The 17,456-nt window shown below is 48.1% G+C and overlaps 1 protein-coding gene across 1 annotated transcript in view; it reads right to left on the bottom strand.

Moving 5' to 3' along the window:
* The window catches only part of COL27A1 (collagen type XXVII alpha 1 chain), a 212,037-nt gene that overhangs the window by 46,165 nt on the left and 148,416 nt on the right, over positions 1-17,456 (bottom strand). Inside the window, 7 exon segments of the mRNA XM_050907800.1 lie at positions 587-640; positions 864-908; positions 1,080-1,124; positions 2,082-2,135; positions 10,852-10,905; positions 14,189-14,242; positions 14,948-15,001. Of these exon segments, the coding sequence (XP_050763757.1) occupies positions 587-640; positions 864-908; positions 1,080-1,124; positions 2,082-2,135; positions 10,852-10,905; positions 14,189-14,242; positions 14,948-15,001 (360 nt within the window).

Raw genomic sequence — 17,456 nt, 5'->3', positions numbered from 1 at the left:
CTCTGGCTGCCATCTAAAACAACTGCAGTTGGCAACCTGAAAATGCCTGGTTTACCCTGTCCCTTCACAGTCCAGGTCAGTCCCCACAGACACAGGGAGCAGATGACCCCTCTTCCTGCTTCAGTGGTCTGTTGGCCCTCCTTGAGGTCTGTGTCTTCACCTGTCATCTCCAAGTGCCTCCCCCAAAGCTGTGGGCTCAGTTCTGACATCAGCCTCCCTCCTGGTCCCCCTTCTGCTCTACCTACCAGCCCAGTCCAACTCCTCCTGTTACGTTTGACCCTGCCCCAGACCCAACCCTGCCCTTCTTTTCTCCCTTTCCTTCCGAAAACCAGCCCAGGCTTTATCCTACACTCTCCCTGGTTGATCCATGGCCCCCTTTTGCTTTCCAGGGGTCTGACCTTGACTTTCCTCATGCCTCCTAGGACTCTAGCCAAGTCTTTCACACCTCTGACCATGCTGGAGTTAGCAAGGACAGAGAAGCTGGGAATGGGAATAAGTGGTGGGGAAGAGACAGACAGAGAAAGAAATGAAATGCCTGTGTGTGTGCAAAGAAAGACAGATGAAGAGAGAGTGATAAGACACTTGCCGGGTCGCCTAGAGCCCCTTTTGCTCCTGGAGGTCCAGAAGGTCCTTGGATACCCTAGAAAAATCAAACACACCAAGGTCAGCTCCAACCCCATAGCAACCCTTCGTGCCTCTCAGCAGTAACATGCATCTCATAAATGCCCCAGTAAACTGAGTGGAGAAGTGGCCCCATAAGCATGAGACACTGTCCAAATTCTTCGTCCTGGACCAGGACTCAAAACTTACGGACTTGAGTGAAACTGAGGTTATGAAAGGAAGCACAAGGGATGGACACTTACTGGGAAGCCACGTGCTCCTGTCTCCCCAGTCTCACCCATCTTCCCCTGTGAACACAGAGTTACAGCAATTAGCAACTGGGAATGTGCTGAGACACCTGCGGTGCTTTGCCCAGGAGAAGCTGCAGTTCCCTGGGCACTGTGTACCTGTGGGTACCTCCATGGGGGACTGACACCATGCCAGGTTTGGCAGGCACTGGCTCTCAGAGAGGAACATACCTGCAGCCCATCTGGCCCTAGCTTGCCTGGCTCCCCCGGTCGGCCCTGCAAAGCAAAAAGACAAAGACACGTTGGCAGGAGCACAAACTATTGGTGATGCTCTTCTGCCCCAGCCCATCTGCTCTTGCATTTTTGTGCATCAAATATCCCCTCCAGCTCCCTGCAGCTTTTGAGAGGCCAAATGCCCAGCATCCTGCCCTGAGGAACACCCCAGCCAGCAGGGAGTGTGGGCAATGGGCTGCATGACCTACGGTTTTTTGAGCAAACACTGCTTTGGAGGATGCTGGGATTCTCAGGAGACTCAGCCCTGCCTGGCAGGGCATGAAATAAGGGAGATTCTCCATCCAAATTGCATTCACAAGGCCGTGTGTGCCATGCAGGGGATGGAGTCCGTGATGTTCAATGCCAGGACAAAGGTCCAGCTCTGCCACGCTACTCTTACATCAGGCTGCTGCCAAAGGGAGAAACTCTCCCATGCACCCATCTCAGAGCCTATCATGGAGCAGGCTCACCCTGGATGAGGTTCTGCCTGGGCAGGGTATCTGCCAGACTCTCTTTGCACCAGGCATCTCTTGCCCTGATCTAATTAATGTGAAGTACATCAGAACAGATATGTATTCCCTTAGGTCATATTTTACCAGTCATGTTAAATTGCTCTTATTTTTTGAGTCCTACATTCAGATGTAACAGTCAAGCGCACTCACTGCCGGTTAAAGCTACTCTCATTCCTGTGAGGGACTCTATTATTTTAGCAGAGGTTCTTTTGTGTTTGTGGACTGCCTCTCTATTCAGGGTCTCAGGCCCCAGCAGCAAGGGCCCTGATGCCTATGTTGGACAGATTTTACTCTGGTTGCACGAAAGACTCATCTCTGCTGGTTGATCCTCACAGAGTGATTGAACATCCCTGTTCCTGGAGGAGGACGTGACCTTGATCCTGCCCAGAGCATTTCACAACACAGCTAAGAGCAGCCTTGGCCAACCTGGCCACCCACTGGCACTCACCTTGACACCTCGTGACCCTGGCTCGCCTACTGGTCCATCAGGCCCTCTGGCACCCTGGAAAAAGGCAAAAGAGAGGCAAAAATAAGAACACAGAGTATATGTGTGACTAGAAAATACAGCAGTCACCCTAGCTTTGTCCACCAGGGAAGTCCATGAGAACAGTCCTGGCTAAGCCAACCTATACCTGGTTGGGTTGAGCACAGCAGCTCGGAGCACAGGACTCGAAAGATCCTTTCTGTATTTCGTTGCTTCATTTCTCACCGTTACCAGCACACAGCATCAAAATACTTTTTATTCCTGTTAAACAACTATGAACTGCAAACTAAAGTGAGAGGAGAAAAGCAGGCCAGGAACAGCCTTATTTTCAGACAACGGTTACACGACAACAGTTTTGCAATGCATAGACTTGCAGTTTGAGCCTTATTAATAGCAAACCTCTGCCTTCCTAGAAACCCTGCTTTGCCAACTGCCCCTACCCTTAACTCTTGCATACCACTCTGTCTCATGGTCACAATCAGGGCAATAAAGCTACAAAATATAGAGAGGCACATAATCCCCCACCATATAGTACCTTCACAATTGTCCTGCGCCCCAAACTGCTCCCAAAGAGCAGAGTATATTTGCTAGCAGCTGAACTCCAAGCCTTCAGCTACAGTTACCTGCTATTTGAAGAATGGACTGGTCTTAAGGATCGGGCAGGTGCTCACACATATGCCTGCTGGTAGGAACGCAGCCGGCCGTGCCGGCTTTGGCATGTTAGGTCCTATGCCCGGCATCTGCTCCTGGGTGTGTGCGTGCGTGCGTGCAGCAGGCATGAAGACCTCGGGAGGTGTACGGGACACTCACGCTGCTGCAAATGCTCACGGCACATACAAGAGTCCAGACAGTGAGCGATCCTAGATGTGATTAGCTAAAATTGAACAGTTCACGGTACAGCTCGGGCATCCTCGAGGAAGGAGTGTCCTTGCTCTTCCAGAGGGTTCCAAGCAAGGAGAGCCCTGGGAAGAGGGGATAGCTGTGATCTAGCTTTCAAGCTAATTTCAGAAGAGCTGAACGCACAGCCCTCTGCACCGTTCGAACCCCAGAAACCAGTGTGTCACACTGACAGAGAATAAACAGAGCCATAGTCAGGGAAAATAAAACAGTGAAAAAGGACATATCAAGAGACTCTATTAACGCATGTCATGTTCATAATCAGGCCATGAGCTCAGTTGGGACTCTTAGGCGCTACCGCAATATAAATAATAAATAAAAACACAGAGCGGTGCTAGAATGTAGTGGTAAGAGGAATCCTGAGAGCAGGCCAATGCGGAAATAGAGAAAACAGGAGCCAATGTGCTTAATCGGGATGCAAAGTGAGTGCCAAAAGTAATAACAGGGCTAGGGAGCCAATGCGTTAGAAAAGCAACTCCAGTATGACAGGCAAAGAGAGAGAGACTCACAAAGAAAGGCAGTGTAACAGCAGAAGATGTATAGGAAACTTAGCCAAATTATTACAGCAGACAAACATTGTCAATATAAAATAATGCAAAAACTTCTACTGTGCTTGGCAAAACCCTGTGCCGCTGAGTGTACCAGAGATTAAATAACCAAAAGCCTGTATTGCATGCCAGGAAGACACAGCTCTAAAGAATGCTCAGCCTGGTCTCCAGGACAGACGGACAGAGAAGGACTGTGCACCAGATGGGAACACCACAACCAAATGGGGTGTTTCACAGGTCGGTGCTTTGCTACACTAATGTAACGACAGCTCTCGCCAGCCCTAGACCCCAAGTGCCCGGCTCACGCTGGCCACTAGATCAGAGAGCAGTAAAGACCAAAAGTTTTATTAATCCATGTCCCTATAAACCCCAAGGCACAATGATGTAAAACAGAAGGTCATTTAAAAGCAGGGCTACTGACAGCTCAAGTCAGACAGCACTGTAAGTTGGAGTAGCGGGAGAGCAGAGCTTGGAGGCATCTGGGGAGCTGCTTGGGGTGACTGGGACACCCAGCAACCCAGCAAAATGCACAGACCTGCCTGGGCTGGATACTGGGCCACCCAAAGAGAAGGGAGGCATCAGCATGTGTATGGCACTGGCACCCTGGGAAAGTGCCCTGCCACTCAACTTCTCATCCTCCCTGGAAAACAAACTGTTCCCCCCTCCTCTTTGAGCAGCCATTCAGATATTTTGTGCAATTAGATCTTTACTATCCGAGATGATGGGGTGACCTGCTTGTGAAGAAGCGGAAGGATGTGCAGAGGGAAAGGATTCAATAGCTCAGCCCTGGTATTACAGAAGGAGGGAGCAGGGATCAGAGGCAAGTAGGACATGGAAACGACAGTGATGACCCAGGTTAGAGGTTTCCATTCGAGGACAGATGCTGCTGGGGAAGGAAAGTGGGATGTGTCTGGCCCCTCCAGACCCGTCTTTTGTAGCCTGTCCTGCCCTGTCCAGCCTCTTTGCCAGTGCTGGGCTGCTCTGAGCTAGATGGGGACCGTTGGGTGCCCTCAGCCCGCACTCAGCACTGCAGCAAGGGCAGTGACGGCTGTGGTTCTCAGCGGTCCAACCCAGCAGGACTGGCTCGGGAATTGTTTATGGTATCCTCGTTTCTTCCAGCAGAGCCCTGTCACCAGCATCACAGGATCTGCCAGTGCAATCTCACTTCACAGCAGTCACCTGCCTAATCCCATCACAACACATCTCATCGGCATCTGACCTAAAGAAGGAGAAAGTGACCCTGTATTCGCAAATGCATGTGGCAAGCTTCATCTTCTTCAGTCTTCTGGGCCGAAACCCAGGATAAAGGCTTCCCCTAATTTGCCCTGACAGGAAAGGCTACATTTAGTCAATTAGTTAAATCTTTAAAACTCTCTTTTACTGACAAGGCCGGTTAGAGATGAGTGAGTGAGGTCCTGGCAGCTCTCCAGGGAGCATCCCATGCCAAATGCCGCGAGACACAGCATGGTGCCTTCCCCCTGCAGACCTGGCGGCTTGGCCTTGCAGGCAGGGCTGAGCGCAGCTCCCCGAGCTCCCCTTGGACCCTCAGTGCTTCAAAAATAACTGAACAGCCAGGCATGCCTACCCTGAGCATGTCAGGGCAGAGGGACCAGGGCGAGCGTGTAGAGAGGCGTCTTGGGGAATGTCGTCCTAAGGGCATATGCAGCATGGACCTGTCCTAAGAATGGGGTAAGGAGGGTGCAGTGAAAGGCAAGGCTTTATCAACGGTGTCAGCATCTCTAGGAGCCCATGAAACAGAGAAGGAAGCTTTTCTTTAGTCTGTGTTAGTATTTATATGGCAGTACACAGCTCAGGAGAGGTCCTGCTGGGCCAGGGCTGTGCAAACAGTGCAAGCTCCAAGTAGCTTTACAATGTAAACAGGAAAGAAGAAGGTTAAATTGAGATCTGTCCGCTCCTTTGCACATGGGCAGCCAAGGCACAGAGAGATACAGGTTCACAGCTGACGGAGCTTTTGAGAATCTGCTCAACTGTTTCACCAAAGCCAGCTGGACATGAATACGCGGCTCAAAGGCATTGCCATGTCCATCTCAAAGCAGCTTGCCTGAGGTCACGCAGGGAGTCACAGCACAGGGACATGCCCGGGCAGCCCCACTGCAGCACATGAGCCACAAGACCAAGTGTCATGACTCATTGCTACCTAAACAGAGGAGTTTCCCCTTTTGGTTGCGTTGTCAGGCAAGAGGAGTCAAATTGGTATGGCGCAGGAAATCACAGCTCTGCGACCCCACGTCCGAATGCTGACGCTCCAGCTGCAGTTAGTCATGCTTGCGCTGAGGCCCGGGATCTCAGCAGGCAGCGAGACACTCAGGGCTGGGCAGAGCCCAGCATTTTTTAAATTCTAGTTTCAATATCTTATGTGGGCACATTTCTCACTGTAATCCCTGTGTAGGTCCCCACAGAGCTATGTAGTAGAAAGCTGGTGTTAAGTCCTTGCAAGTCTCACCTGCAGTCACATTCTGCACCCTGTAATCATGAGTTATTTTTAATGTAGGCTCCAGCAACAGTAGCAAAGCAGGTCACAGCGCCACACGATCAGTGGGTACACAAGCCAAGACAGTATTTCCCTCAGAGACGCGCAATACTGAGCAGCACTATCAGCAATCCCAGACTAAAAAAAGTGTTACGATGTTGGCTAGATATGAACAGCGTCAGCTCACAAATGCAGGGGACTTCAGCTCCGGGGTTTGCAACTCAGGTTTATTGCTAGTCCATGCGAGGCAATAGAGGTATACCCTGCTGCTAGAGTAGATGACATTCCGGCAGAACAGAGCTAACTACTCAACAAGGTGTTTCTGCAAAGCAGCGCTGCATTTCCCCCTGTCTAAACAGATACTCAGAGCATAAACAGAGACAGTAACCAGCCTCTGAATAGCAGAAGCAGCAGCATGAACAAGCAGTCAGTAGCTCCTTTCCAGAAATCCAAAGCTTCTTCCTTACCCCTTTATCCAAATATTGATATTTCACTATCACAGTCTGGCCAAATGAAAAGCAAGCGAACGCCTTGACTGAAGCTGAAGGGAGACATTGCTGGCCATAGATCTGTACCTCACTTTTCCTCAAACACTTCTAATGTTTTTTCAGCCAACTAGAAAGATTCCTGGGAGCAAAACAATATACCTCTGCTTTTTCTCCATGACCAACTTCTCAGCTGTGCCTGGAAAAAGCAACTATTTTCAGGTTTGCTTAGATAATACCACTTTACAAATCCCTGGCATTTACACGTTCCTGCAGTCAGTGATGCTGCGAAGCATCGGGTCAGTGCGGCAGAGAGAGAGTGGTCCCCTCCCGCACAGAGCGGCAGCGTGCTGGGAGGGCAGGCGTGCATGCCTTATCTCGGCTTTGCAGGCTTCACCTGGGCAATAGTTAATGCAGGAGCTTGATGAATGAATGGCACGGTGGAAAAGAACAATATGTTTTGGGATTTGAAAAGCTCCTCTGAGTCGCCTGAGCCAGTACCCAGCATCCCCTCCAGTGTGAGGATAAAATTCCAGAAATATTGACAGAGACCTTGGCCAAAAGAACGGGGCAAGGTTCCCAATTTACAGCAGGATTTCAGGTGCAGCTTTAGGATCCAAGTTGCAAAGTCACGGCTCCAGCTGATATTTAACCTTTTGCAGAGATTCTCAGTCAATACCTGTGCTTTTTGATATCACTGTCCTCAATAGAGGATGCTGGAGACCACACGTTTTCCTGCTGCGAGGAGCTGATTAACAGAAACGTGCTTTCGAATTTAAGTGAGATAGGGTGAGGGACTCGCTGAATCAGCCGCCTCCAAATTTAAATCTTGATTTGGTTAAATAATTAGGTTTAAACATGTGCATAGCTGTCACTAGCTGAATGTTAAGCACATGTCTAAGTGCTACACTGAGTACGGATGAAGTGAAATAAGCCTGGGCTCACATGTCCAAGCCTCTTGTCCTTAGGGAAGAGGAGAGGGGAAACCACATTTGTGGAAGGTTGTTCAGTATCAGTTTGATGGGCTAAACAAAGACTTGGGAAGGAACAATAGCCCTGTCATGACTAAAAAGAAGGTTACAATTTTTAAAGAATTTTCTTTTTGAAATTTGTACTTATATCTTGACAATACAAAAGCTATCACAACATACAGACCCCAAAAAGTCTCCATTGTTCTTTACAATCGAAACCATATTTGCTATTTACATTTCCTTCTAAAGCAAAATTACTTTAATGAAGTATCCACAAACAGAGCTCATGGAATCCACAAACATCTGGCGGAGGCTGCATTCATGTTTCCACTCTGAATTGAATTACGTCCTTTTTGTAAACTAGGATAGACAGAGGGTAATGTCTGAAATTACAGTTGGGGGATCATTTCCCCATCCTGAGAAAAACCAAGAGCTGGAATAGCAGGACAAACTAAGCCAACAAAGAATACTATGTGCCTGGAATATCTTCTGAGAGTATGAAGAGAAGGAAAATGTGAGAGAGAGATATACAAACCAGAAATCCTCCAGGCAGGAGATGTGCTGGTCCTTACAATACCAACTTTCCTACATCATATTCACTGAAATCTGTAGGATTTCAGAGCAAAGCCCGAGTTCCTCCTCTCTGCTGGGGATCTTAGAAAGGATGTCTGTCTGTCTCGCAAATTCTGTAGGGATTATATCACTGCAGTGCCCAAATGCACCAAATCTCCACCACAGTCCAGCAGTGGGTGTTGAGGGCAGGATCAGTGCAGGGCACCAGCAGCAGATCCAGACGCTCAGCGCCCGCTGGCAGAGGCTTACCCCTCTCTGACACTGGTGTCCTTAGGGCAAAATCAAGACCTTAATGCACCCTCTTCCCCAGGCACTGCCTCCTGTTCTACCTCCGTGTTCTGCGCTTCCTGGGGTGACTTTTTGCAGGGCTCTGCAGCGAGCTGGGATAAAGCCACTGCTGCATTTCTGGTTTTCAGGGCTGGGATGCACTTTGAAGTCTGGGTTTCCTCAGTGGAGGAATGTCCAGGGGGAGCAACTGGCACAGGGTCTGCCGGACTCAACATCTGGAGAGGAAACACAACCCAAGGCCATGAAGCTGAACGTCTCTACGATGTGGTACGTCATTTTGAGGATGGACAGTGCTGGCGGCAGTTGGTGTCCTGCAGGGTTTCTCCTGAGGGTTTGGTACCCTCTCTCTGGATCTACCTATACCCAAAGGCAGGTCCCTGCTGTGCCAGCCAACCTCCTTTTACCTTGTGTTTTACCTTGTGTGATAATAAATATCCCCTTTGTCATTCCTGACAGTACGAGTGGAGCTGAAAACAGCCTGGTCAGCTGTACTTTCCTTGTGGGTTGAGGACTTTAGGCCAACACAGATGTAAGAAACCAAAGCAGATTTATGCGAGTGGATCTTGCACAACCCAAGAGCCAAACACTGCAGTTGCACACGGCTGCTGGCCGTAAGGAGAGGCTCAGTGCCAGGGGATGCGGCTGGCATCCCCGGCTGGCAGCTGGGAGGAGGCAGCGCTGGGACTCCTTCTCTGTCACTGCATACATTAAAGGCACTGCCAGAAACGTCCGATCCCCTCAGAGGACCCACCTCTCCAAGAGCCTGCACAGTCGGCAGCCGGGATTCATTCAGAAGGCGCTTCCCGTTCAGCTCTGCGCTGTAGTTTTACCTTGAGATATTTTCCGCCATCCATTCAAAGCCTCCCGTGAAAGAACGCCTCCAGTTTCTCATCCGTCATGATCACGGATGTCCCGGACAGCTCAGTTAATTGCTGCTATGTAGCACAGAGAAACCTCGCTCCCCAGGGGACCCTCTGAGAGCAGAGCTGGGCAATGAGATCCATGGGCCTTCCCACCAAGGAAGCTGTTTTTCCCAGCCACAAGTTAAAAGCTGAACCTTGATATGCATTTGTTGGGCTTGGATGTTACTGGTGTCCTTCTAGCTGTGCTTTTAAAGCTTAAAGCAGTTCCAGGGTACATAACTCTGTGGTTATACAGCTTTCTAGTTGGTTATTCCATTTCCTTTTGCTGGTCCCAGCTATTCGAAGAGAGTATTAGCTCTGGTATAGGGAAACATGCAATCCTTGGCTATCCCGAATTCCCCAAGCAGGAGTTGCAGCAGAAGCAGAGACTGGGGGTGGGTAAAATGTATAGTTTACTCCAGCCTACGTCTTTGAAAATGAAACATGGCAACAGATATAATAAGATCCTTGGAGGGAGAAATGCAAAATATGTTGTTGTTGGGGCCTTCAGCAGAATCCATGTGTGCTTGCTATTAATACTTTGTAAAGCAGCTGGACAAAGAAAAACAACCCCAAGCAGGGATGCTCCTGCAATAGATGTCCCGTTGAAGAGGAAGAAAGATTGAAGAGCTCAGTGGGACATGGGTTGGATGTCACAGGCAGGAAAACAAGCAGCTTTGGCAGGTCTAGAGGTCATTCTGCTGTCGGCTGTCACCCAAACAGAGCAGGAAGAACCACACATGAACTGACACAGAGCGCTTGTGAAATATTTATCCAGTGTAACATGTACTTGTAGCACTGTCAGTGATGCTAGTTAGTACCCTTACCCAGCACTAGGCTGGGGGGTCTGCTCTTTCCAGGCAGAGCGAGGATTCACACATGCTTTACAGTGTGGTACTGTTTAGATATGTATAGATAAAATCAAGGCCTTGTGTTATGGACTGGAAAAACCCATAGAAAGACACAGGACGTGCTTATAATTCGATCTACTGACAATGCAAAAACACACCGTTCTCACAACCCCACAGAATGCTGCCAGAAGATATTAATCCTGCGAGACTGAAAGGGAAGACATGGGAAGAGTAGGCTGTTCGGCTCCTTGTCAGCTCTGTTTCTGCCTGCCTCGTCTCTTAACTCTATTTCATGGCATAACATCTCCTGCTTTATCTGCCTCTGGTTAAAGCACAACACTTCACATCTCAGCTGCTCTCTGTCCCTTGGCAGCAAAGGCACCTTTTTCCCCAGCCCAGATACATCTTCAGATGATTCAATCTTCACCATCCTCACCAGAAGTGTCCATAAACCCTGTTTTGACATTGCAGATGGTTGGAAACGACAAGCCGGACCACTTCCATGATAAACTCTACACTGGGACACCCCTCTGCCCATACACATCACTTGCATTCGCAGCCCTGGTAAGACTTGCTTCAATGACCGCAGTCTTTATACACGGCAGAAACATGGCTGTGGAGGTGCTGCCTCAACTGCTGCTCATCTTCACCCTCCCAAACTAATCCACCAGATTACTCTTCCAACAGCTGAAAGAGGAGAGGGATAAAAGCTCGTGGAAAGTGCTTACCCTGCGGCCTTTCATCCCTCTTATCCCTGGCGCACCACGGACTCCTGCTGGACCCTGGAAGGGGAAAAGGGAAACAAAATGAAGATGGAGGAGGAGGAAGGCAGCTGCTGTTGGTAAGACCCCACATCCCTACGTGATCTGCAGGGGCCTCAGACGCAGACCCTTGACCAGCAGGTTGGTTCATTAAACTCTTGCCAAAGACATTACCATATTTACTTGTCTATAAATGGTCTTTTTTTTTAAACTCACTGATTGTCTTTGGATTATGAACATTTAGGCCAAGGATCCTGGATGAGGTTTGTATACTTAAGTATCTGCAGCCTGTTGTCTGTATAAGTGGTGTGATTTGAAGAGAAGTCGAACATCCAGAATTCCCTCCGAAGCTATTAAAAGCAGCTGTTGCTCAGTATCTGTACAAGAATAATAATAACCAGGATCTGGTTTTCAGTTGTCTAAATACAAAATCAGACACCTCATCTTAGGTATCCAAGTTTGACCTTTTCAGCCAAATGCTGATTTTATCTTCAAGTTGCCCTGTTAGTGCTGCATAAATATTCATACTGGCAGATAGGTGCTCATTTCATTTGGACTGTTGGTGTTGCGGATGATCCTGTTCTTCCTACGCTTACAGAAGGGTTTCAGGTTTTCTTTTAACCTGAATTTGTACACACTTGATTCATTAATGTGCATACAGAAAATGCAGAAGAAAATTAAACAGCTTTTTTTTCTGTTAGAATATTTATCAGTTTCAAAAACTAAAGGATATTTCAATTAACAGGACTTATTTCTGTATTATAACTTTAAAAACCCATATTTAACGTTAGTGCCTTTCTGCTGTCAGAAAAGAAAACCTCAAAATGACACATTCCATTCTTACTCTCTCAAACATTCCACATCAAGTTTTGCTATTTATATATTAATAGCTTTTACCAACTGTCAACCCTCCAAACTCCACCAAGGATCTGAACAAAATTGGACTGTGACCTTCCTACTGCTTGTACCACGGCCACTAATAAAGATTTTGCTTTTGGAATGGAGGTATCTTTCTGCATGGCATATAAGTTCAGAATACAAATGCTTAGCTGTTCTCACTCAAGATGGAAAAGTTAGCGGACTGTAACTATATTTGTAATCACAGCAAATCTCGGTTTTGCTAGTGAGACCAGTAGCGACTGGCACAGACAAGAAGTAGATGTGTCAGATGCCTGTTTTATTCAGATTTTTATGATAAACACATACTGAAATGAAATTCTTTGTTGGTATTTGGAATATCCTCCTGGAAGTCTCAGCCTATCCCAAATAGCTTATAAAAATATAAGCACAGAAACAGTCGTCGTGATGGCAAAATGTTGAGGGAACAACTAGATACCATGCTGGGAATTTCAAGGAACTGTTTAGGAGAAGATGAGTGACCTTTAATATACCTATATTATACATTATTGTCAAAACTGTGTATTAACACAAAAGATGTACCATGATGGTAAGCAAGAAAATGAAAAAGGAATTCACAAGGCTCAGCGAGCTGAAATTAAGGGCAGAGTTTCCTACCACCGACTATACCTTTGCTTCCAATTCCCAATCACCCTCTACTGAATTAATCAGCCATCAGAGCTGCTAAGGCTCACTGGAGAGCTTAATCTCAAAGATTTTAACAGTTTAGGACAAACAACAACAGCATGCCTCAGGTCTGGTTTGAAAGGCAAATAATGAATGTTTGGTGGAGGAACAGGCAGAAACAGCTGGAGTTAATGAGTGGGGATTTGATATTAGGGGATTATTGGATTTACTGCCTTTGTGGGGAAGTTTGACTTATTGAATTATGACTTCTTAAAATGCAGTCCTGGAGGAAATATTTTGCTTGGATGAACTTGTTATTTGCCTGCAGGAGAACAGGGAACTGAAAGAAGCAGATGGACCTGGCGACGGTATCAGCTCCCAGAGCTCTGCAGAGAGGTTTCAGCATCTCCAGTCAGAGCTGATGCCTCAACTCATACTGTTGTCGTCATGCCCCAGTGAAGGAAGACAAAACTCAGCCTCAGCTAAAGGTACTGGTTAGTGGTGAACTAGACAGTGCTTCAGGACTGGGAGCTCTTTGCCACAGGGCCAGTGCAGAACCTACCTCTGCCAAGGACACACTCCTGTCCTCCCCCGTGCTCACAGGCATGGAGTAAGCAGGGAGCCTGCCTAATGCTCCAGCTATCCCCAAGTCATGCAGCAGCTAATGTGCTGGGAAAGTTGCTAAAAAAGGGACATCTAGAGCTATCCAGCTGCCTCCTAGACTTCTGCCAGCAGCAAGTGCTGCCATGAGGGGCCACAGAGCACCTCACTGCTGGGCTGGGATGGCATCATGCTCCTTTTATTATAATGGCCTGGGCAGTGCCACGTTGCTGCTCTTCAGGTAGGGACGAGTCACCCTGAGGTGCTGCGTGACCTCAGACCTTTTCTTTCCCTGACCTCCATTGACTTGCAACTGTGAAACCTCTCCCCAGGCAGCAGCTGGCTGCAGCAGGCAGGCCCAGCGCATCCCCGAGCTCCCCGCAGCGGGCAGAGCTGCTGCTGATCTGGAGGCCAAACCTTTGGCACTGCCCGGGCATTTCATTACTGTGATCTTCCTCCCAATTAACAACACTGTGGGAACTCACACACTGAGCAAAATCCATTCCCCGTACCCACCCAGAGCTGCCTTTCTGTCGGTTCCAGCAAACGACACGCAGCGGCATTCGTGATGCTGGGAGAGCCGGAGCTCTGTCTAAACAAGAGCTGTGGGAAACTGGAGCCACACTAAAATCTACCTCCACCCCAATTGCACGCTCCAGCCACAGCTGCACATGTACCAGATGAGCCCGTCCAGACGGAGCGTGCATCTGGGGGCAGCTGCTCTGCTGCTCCTCTCACTCCAGCGAGGGTCTGAAAATGCATGATGCAGTCACTGCATGATGTAGTCACCACATGATACAGTCGCTGTACCGCATGATGTGATCACCATACTGCCACCAATTCATAGCAGAAATAGAGGGGATTGCAAGGGATGTTATTCCTTTGCAATAACACCTTGAGCTAGCGAGCTTGTGTCCTGCTAAAAGATTGAGGCTGGATTGTGAGTTTTGGATCCCCCATTAGGGAAATGGGCTACAAAAGTTTGAATTAAGCACCACTTTTTTAGCATCTCTTTCCATGTTGCTCCCACCCACGCCCCATCCCTTTCCCCATATCTCTTGTTCATATCAAACTCAAATCAACTGGGACACAGATGCTTGACTCAGTCCATGAATACCCAGGATATGGGATGCTGATTTTTGGTGTGTGGTATTACAGGGTGACGATAGCCTTTACTTACTGTTGGTCCAGGGATCCCAGGAAAACCCACTCCTCCTGGTGTCCCAGGGTGCCCCTAAAAGGGAAGGAAGAAGAACGTGCCTGGTGTGAATTCCCAGGATCTGCTCAGCGCTTTTTCCACCAAGTGGGAAGACAGGAAAAAAGGCATTGTTTGTTGCTTGCAAGGTCAGGCAGGTCTGTTATTTGTCAGGGTAAAATTGCTCAGGGGCAGACAGAGAAGGCCCGACTGCCAAAAGCCCAGCTCCAACCTTTCTAGCAATATAAGCAGCTAGATTTTCTGAACAGCCTAGAAGAGAATGGGCTGAATTAATATGAAAATCTGTCTTAGGGTCTTGCACTAGCAGCCCTGCACCTCCAGCTGCCCCTGGCAACTTGGTGGGATGTGAACAACAGATCCCTGTTCCTGGACCCCGTCTGCTCAGTAGCCAGGATGCTCGGAAACAGGCAATCCTTGAGGTGCCATAGCTTGCAGGTCCTAGTTATCTCTACTTGATACAACAGGCCCTCAGCTGATGGAGCTGCAGAACATGTGTCGAAACCCAGTGTTTCTCTGAGAGGGACATTGCTGAACACGACTGCTGGGGAGAAGTTATACCTCAATATCCAGTCAGTCAAATGGCCATTCCCCCTCCCCACAGAGACAAGAAGAATTTGTAGCTGCTGTCATGTAACTAAAAGACCAGGAGAAGCTGCACCCTTCGCTAGGACAGAGAGAGAGAGGCAAGCAGCAAGAGCGAGAGAATGCAGACTTACTCCTTACCATCGACCCCTTGACTCCTGGAGGGCCTGGGGGTCCCACTGAGCCACGGTCGCCCTGCGGAGACACACGTGCATGGGGAAGAGTGAGGACTTTGCTAACAAGCACTCTGAGCTGGCAGCAACGGGGATCTAGAGCAATGAAACAACTGAAAGATCCACAAATTGCAGTCTATGCCATCAGATTTCTACCAGAAAGGCTTCCAGTACAGAATAATCATCACCCTCTTTCAAGTATCCATCTCATCAGAGTAGTTAAAGGACTACAGCAAGAATTAGCTAATCCTCTATATCCCAAGAGAGGGGACTATTGCCAACAAACCACCGAGGAACAAGAAACGAGCAATGTACTCAAGACCACCTTCAACTCCAACAGTGCTAGGACTGGATCCCAGGAGATCTCCAGCTCTTCCCACCCAAGGCACAACATCCCGCTCTGTTCTGCAGTGTCATAATCCCTACATGTTCTGGCGTTTTTAGAGGCATGGATTTGAAAGCGGTGGTCATGAAGCCCTGCTGAGAGCAGGGAATCAAGTTGCAAAAAAACCCAGAGATGCTGCCTGGAATAGATGGCTGGTGCTTTCAGAAGGAGACCATAGGCGTTTTGGGGGGACTCCCTATCCTGTGGCTCACACTGAGACCACAGTGCAAACAACAACGATCCGGAGGCCTGCGTTTACGAGGGGTTCAGAGCCGGATGCCTCCACAGCCCACCCTAAAGATACTATCCCTTCTAAAACAAGTCACCATTTGGCATTAAAAAACTTAATGTACCAAAAAATCACTTCTTATTTTCAAAAGTCTTACTTATTCCCACATGCAGAACATCTCCCTTCCCCTGAGTACATCCTTGGCCGTACAGCTCAGCCAAGAACGGGAGACGAGCTGTAAGCCTCCATGAGCACCACTGCAACCTGCTGATGCAAGGGCAAGTTGAAGGCATGGCTCTAGCAACGGGACATCAACTGCTCCTTTTTGGAGATGGTGGCAATTCCCACCACAACTGCCTGTACTCTCCTTCGCAGCCCCAGTAATGCACTGGGAATTAGGTGTGTTATGTTTGTGTGCTTGGGGGGATGAGGAAGGAGGAGTTAGCAAACGCTGCCAAGTAGTTTACGCCCAAAATCTGACCTACCTTCCAGCAGCTAAAGTGTAAGGGGAAATATTTTCTGGGCTCTAAGCAGCTTATTAAAAACAAACCCCAGAGTCTGTGTTGTCACCAGTTGGCCCTTGTAAACCAATGTAAGGATTTTTTTCCCACTGAATGCATGGATTTTATTAAGTATGTATTAACTGTATTGTTCTCTCTGATAATCTTTGGATTCTACTGGCTTCAGTCTTAAGTTTTGCAGCTCTCAGGATGGAGATTGCTGACTCAGCTATGTCTAATGAAAGCATATTTCCCACTTCATTTAGCTCACAACAGCATAGTAAGCTGTAGGATGCTATGCCAACTGGAGGCCTAGTTGAGGTTTTGATTTGATGATAGTTATTTCTGTCATCTGTAAGTTTGTCCTGGTAGAGAAGTCTGATAGAAATCACAGCTGTGCTGAGGATCTCCTAGGGCAGATTTTCAAAGAACAGCCCAGGTTTGCCTTGACACCAATGTAACATCACCGTGTTACAGAGTCGATCTGCAAGATGAGGATAGCTCATGCAGTCAAGGCATTGGCATGGAAGTCATAGGGCCAGATGTGAATTTACTGGAGCGGGGAAAAAGGTCTTCCCACGTCTCCTGCATGGCAAACCCCTTATTCCTCATTCAATTCAGGGCTGCAGCTGCCATTGAGACAGCTCACTCCGGCACCAATTTTCTGTCTAACCACCTTGGACACATCACAGACTCTTCATTCCTCTGTTTTCTTTCTGTAAAACGCAGCCCACGTCATGTCATTCCTTTTAGTTCTTGTGTGCCTTGACAGTTTGGACTGAGCCTGCTTCTGCTACTGCCCCACCAGAGACCATCTAAGCGTAACGGGCTTTCCAAAGGCTGCTGCAGACAGGCAATAAAATGCATTTGCAACGAACACAGTATAACTGTCACAGAGTCTTGACATCATTACCCAGAGGACAGGCTTTGAAGTAATAAAAGCACGAGAGAGAACCGATGTGTGGAATGCATCATTTTATGCTCTTTAGTATCTTTATGGCTGGACTGTGAATAATTAAACCACCAATGAAAACCAGCAGTCTGCAACTAAGATACAATGAGTGACACAGATGATTTATCTTTGGAAGCTATCCCTGAATAAAATTTTACACTCTAATAGAAAACAAATTAACGTCCATTTACATTTTTATGGAAAATAGAACCATTTTTCTTCCTGAAAGAAGCATGTATCTGTACTGTACACAAGAGGGCACCAGCCCTTAGTAGCGTGCCCAATGCAACCACAGGGGCAGCTGAACAGGATGGTCCTCTTCAAATAAAAAGGGAAATATTTGGGCCAGCCTTTGCTCAGAAAGGTGGCTGCACTCTTGTACCTCCTCCGCACCTAAGAAATTGCTGAGAC

The sequence above is a fragment of the Gymnogyps californianus genome, chromosome 18 (assembly GCF_018139145.2).
Source record: "Gymnogyps californianus isolate 813 chromosome 18, ASM1813914v2, whole genome shotgun sequence".
Lineage (NCBI taxonomy): Eukaryota > Metazoa > Chordata > Aves > Accipitriformes > Cathartidae > Gymnogyps > Gymnogyps californianus.
The sequence above is the reverse complement of the archived record's forward strand: the minus strand, read 5'-3'. Positions and strand labels throughout refer to the sequence as shown.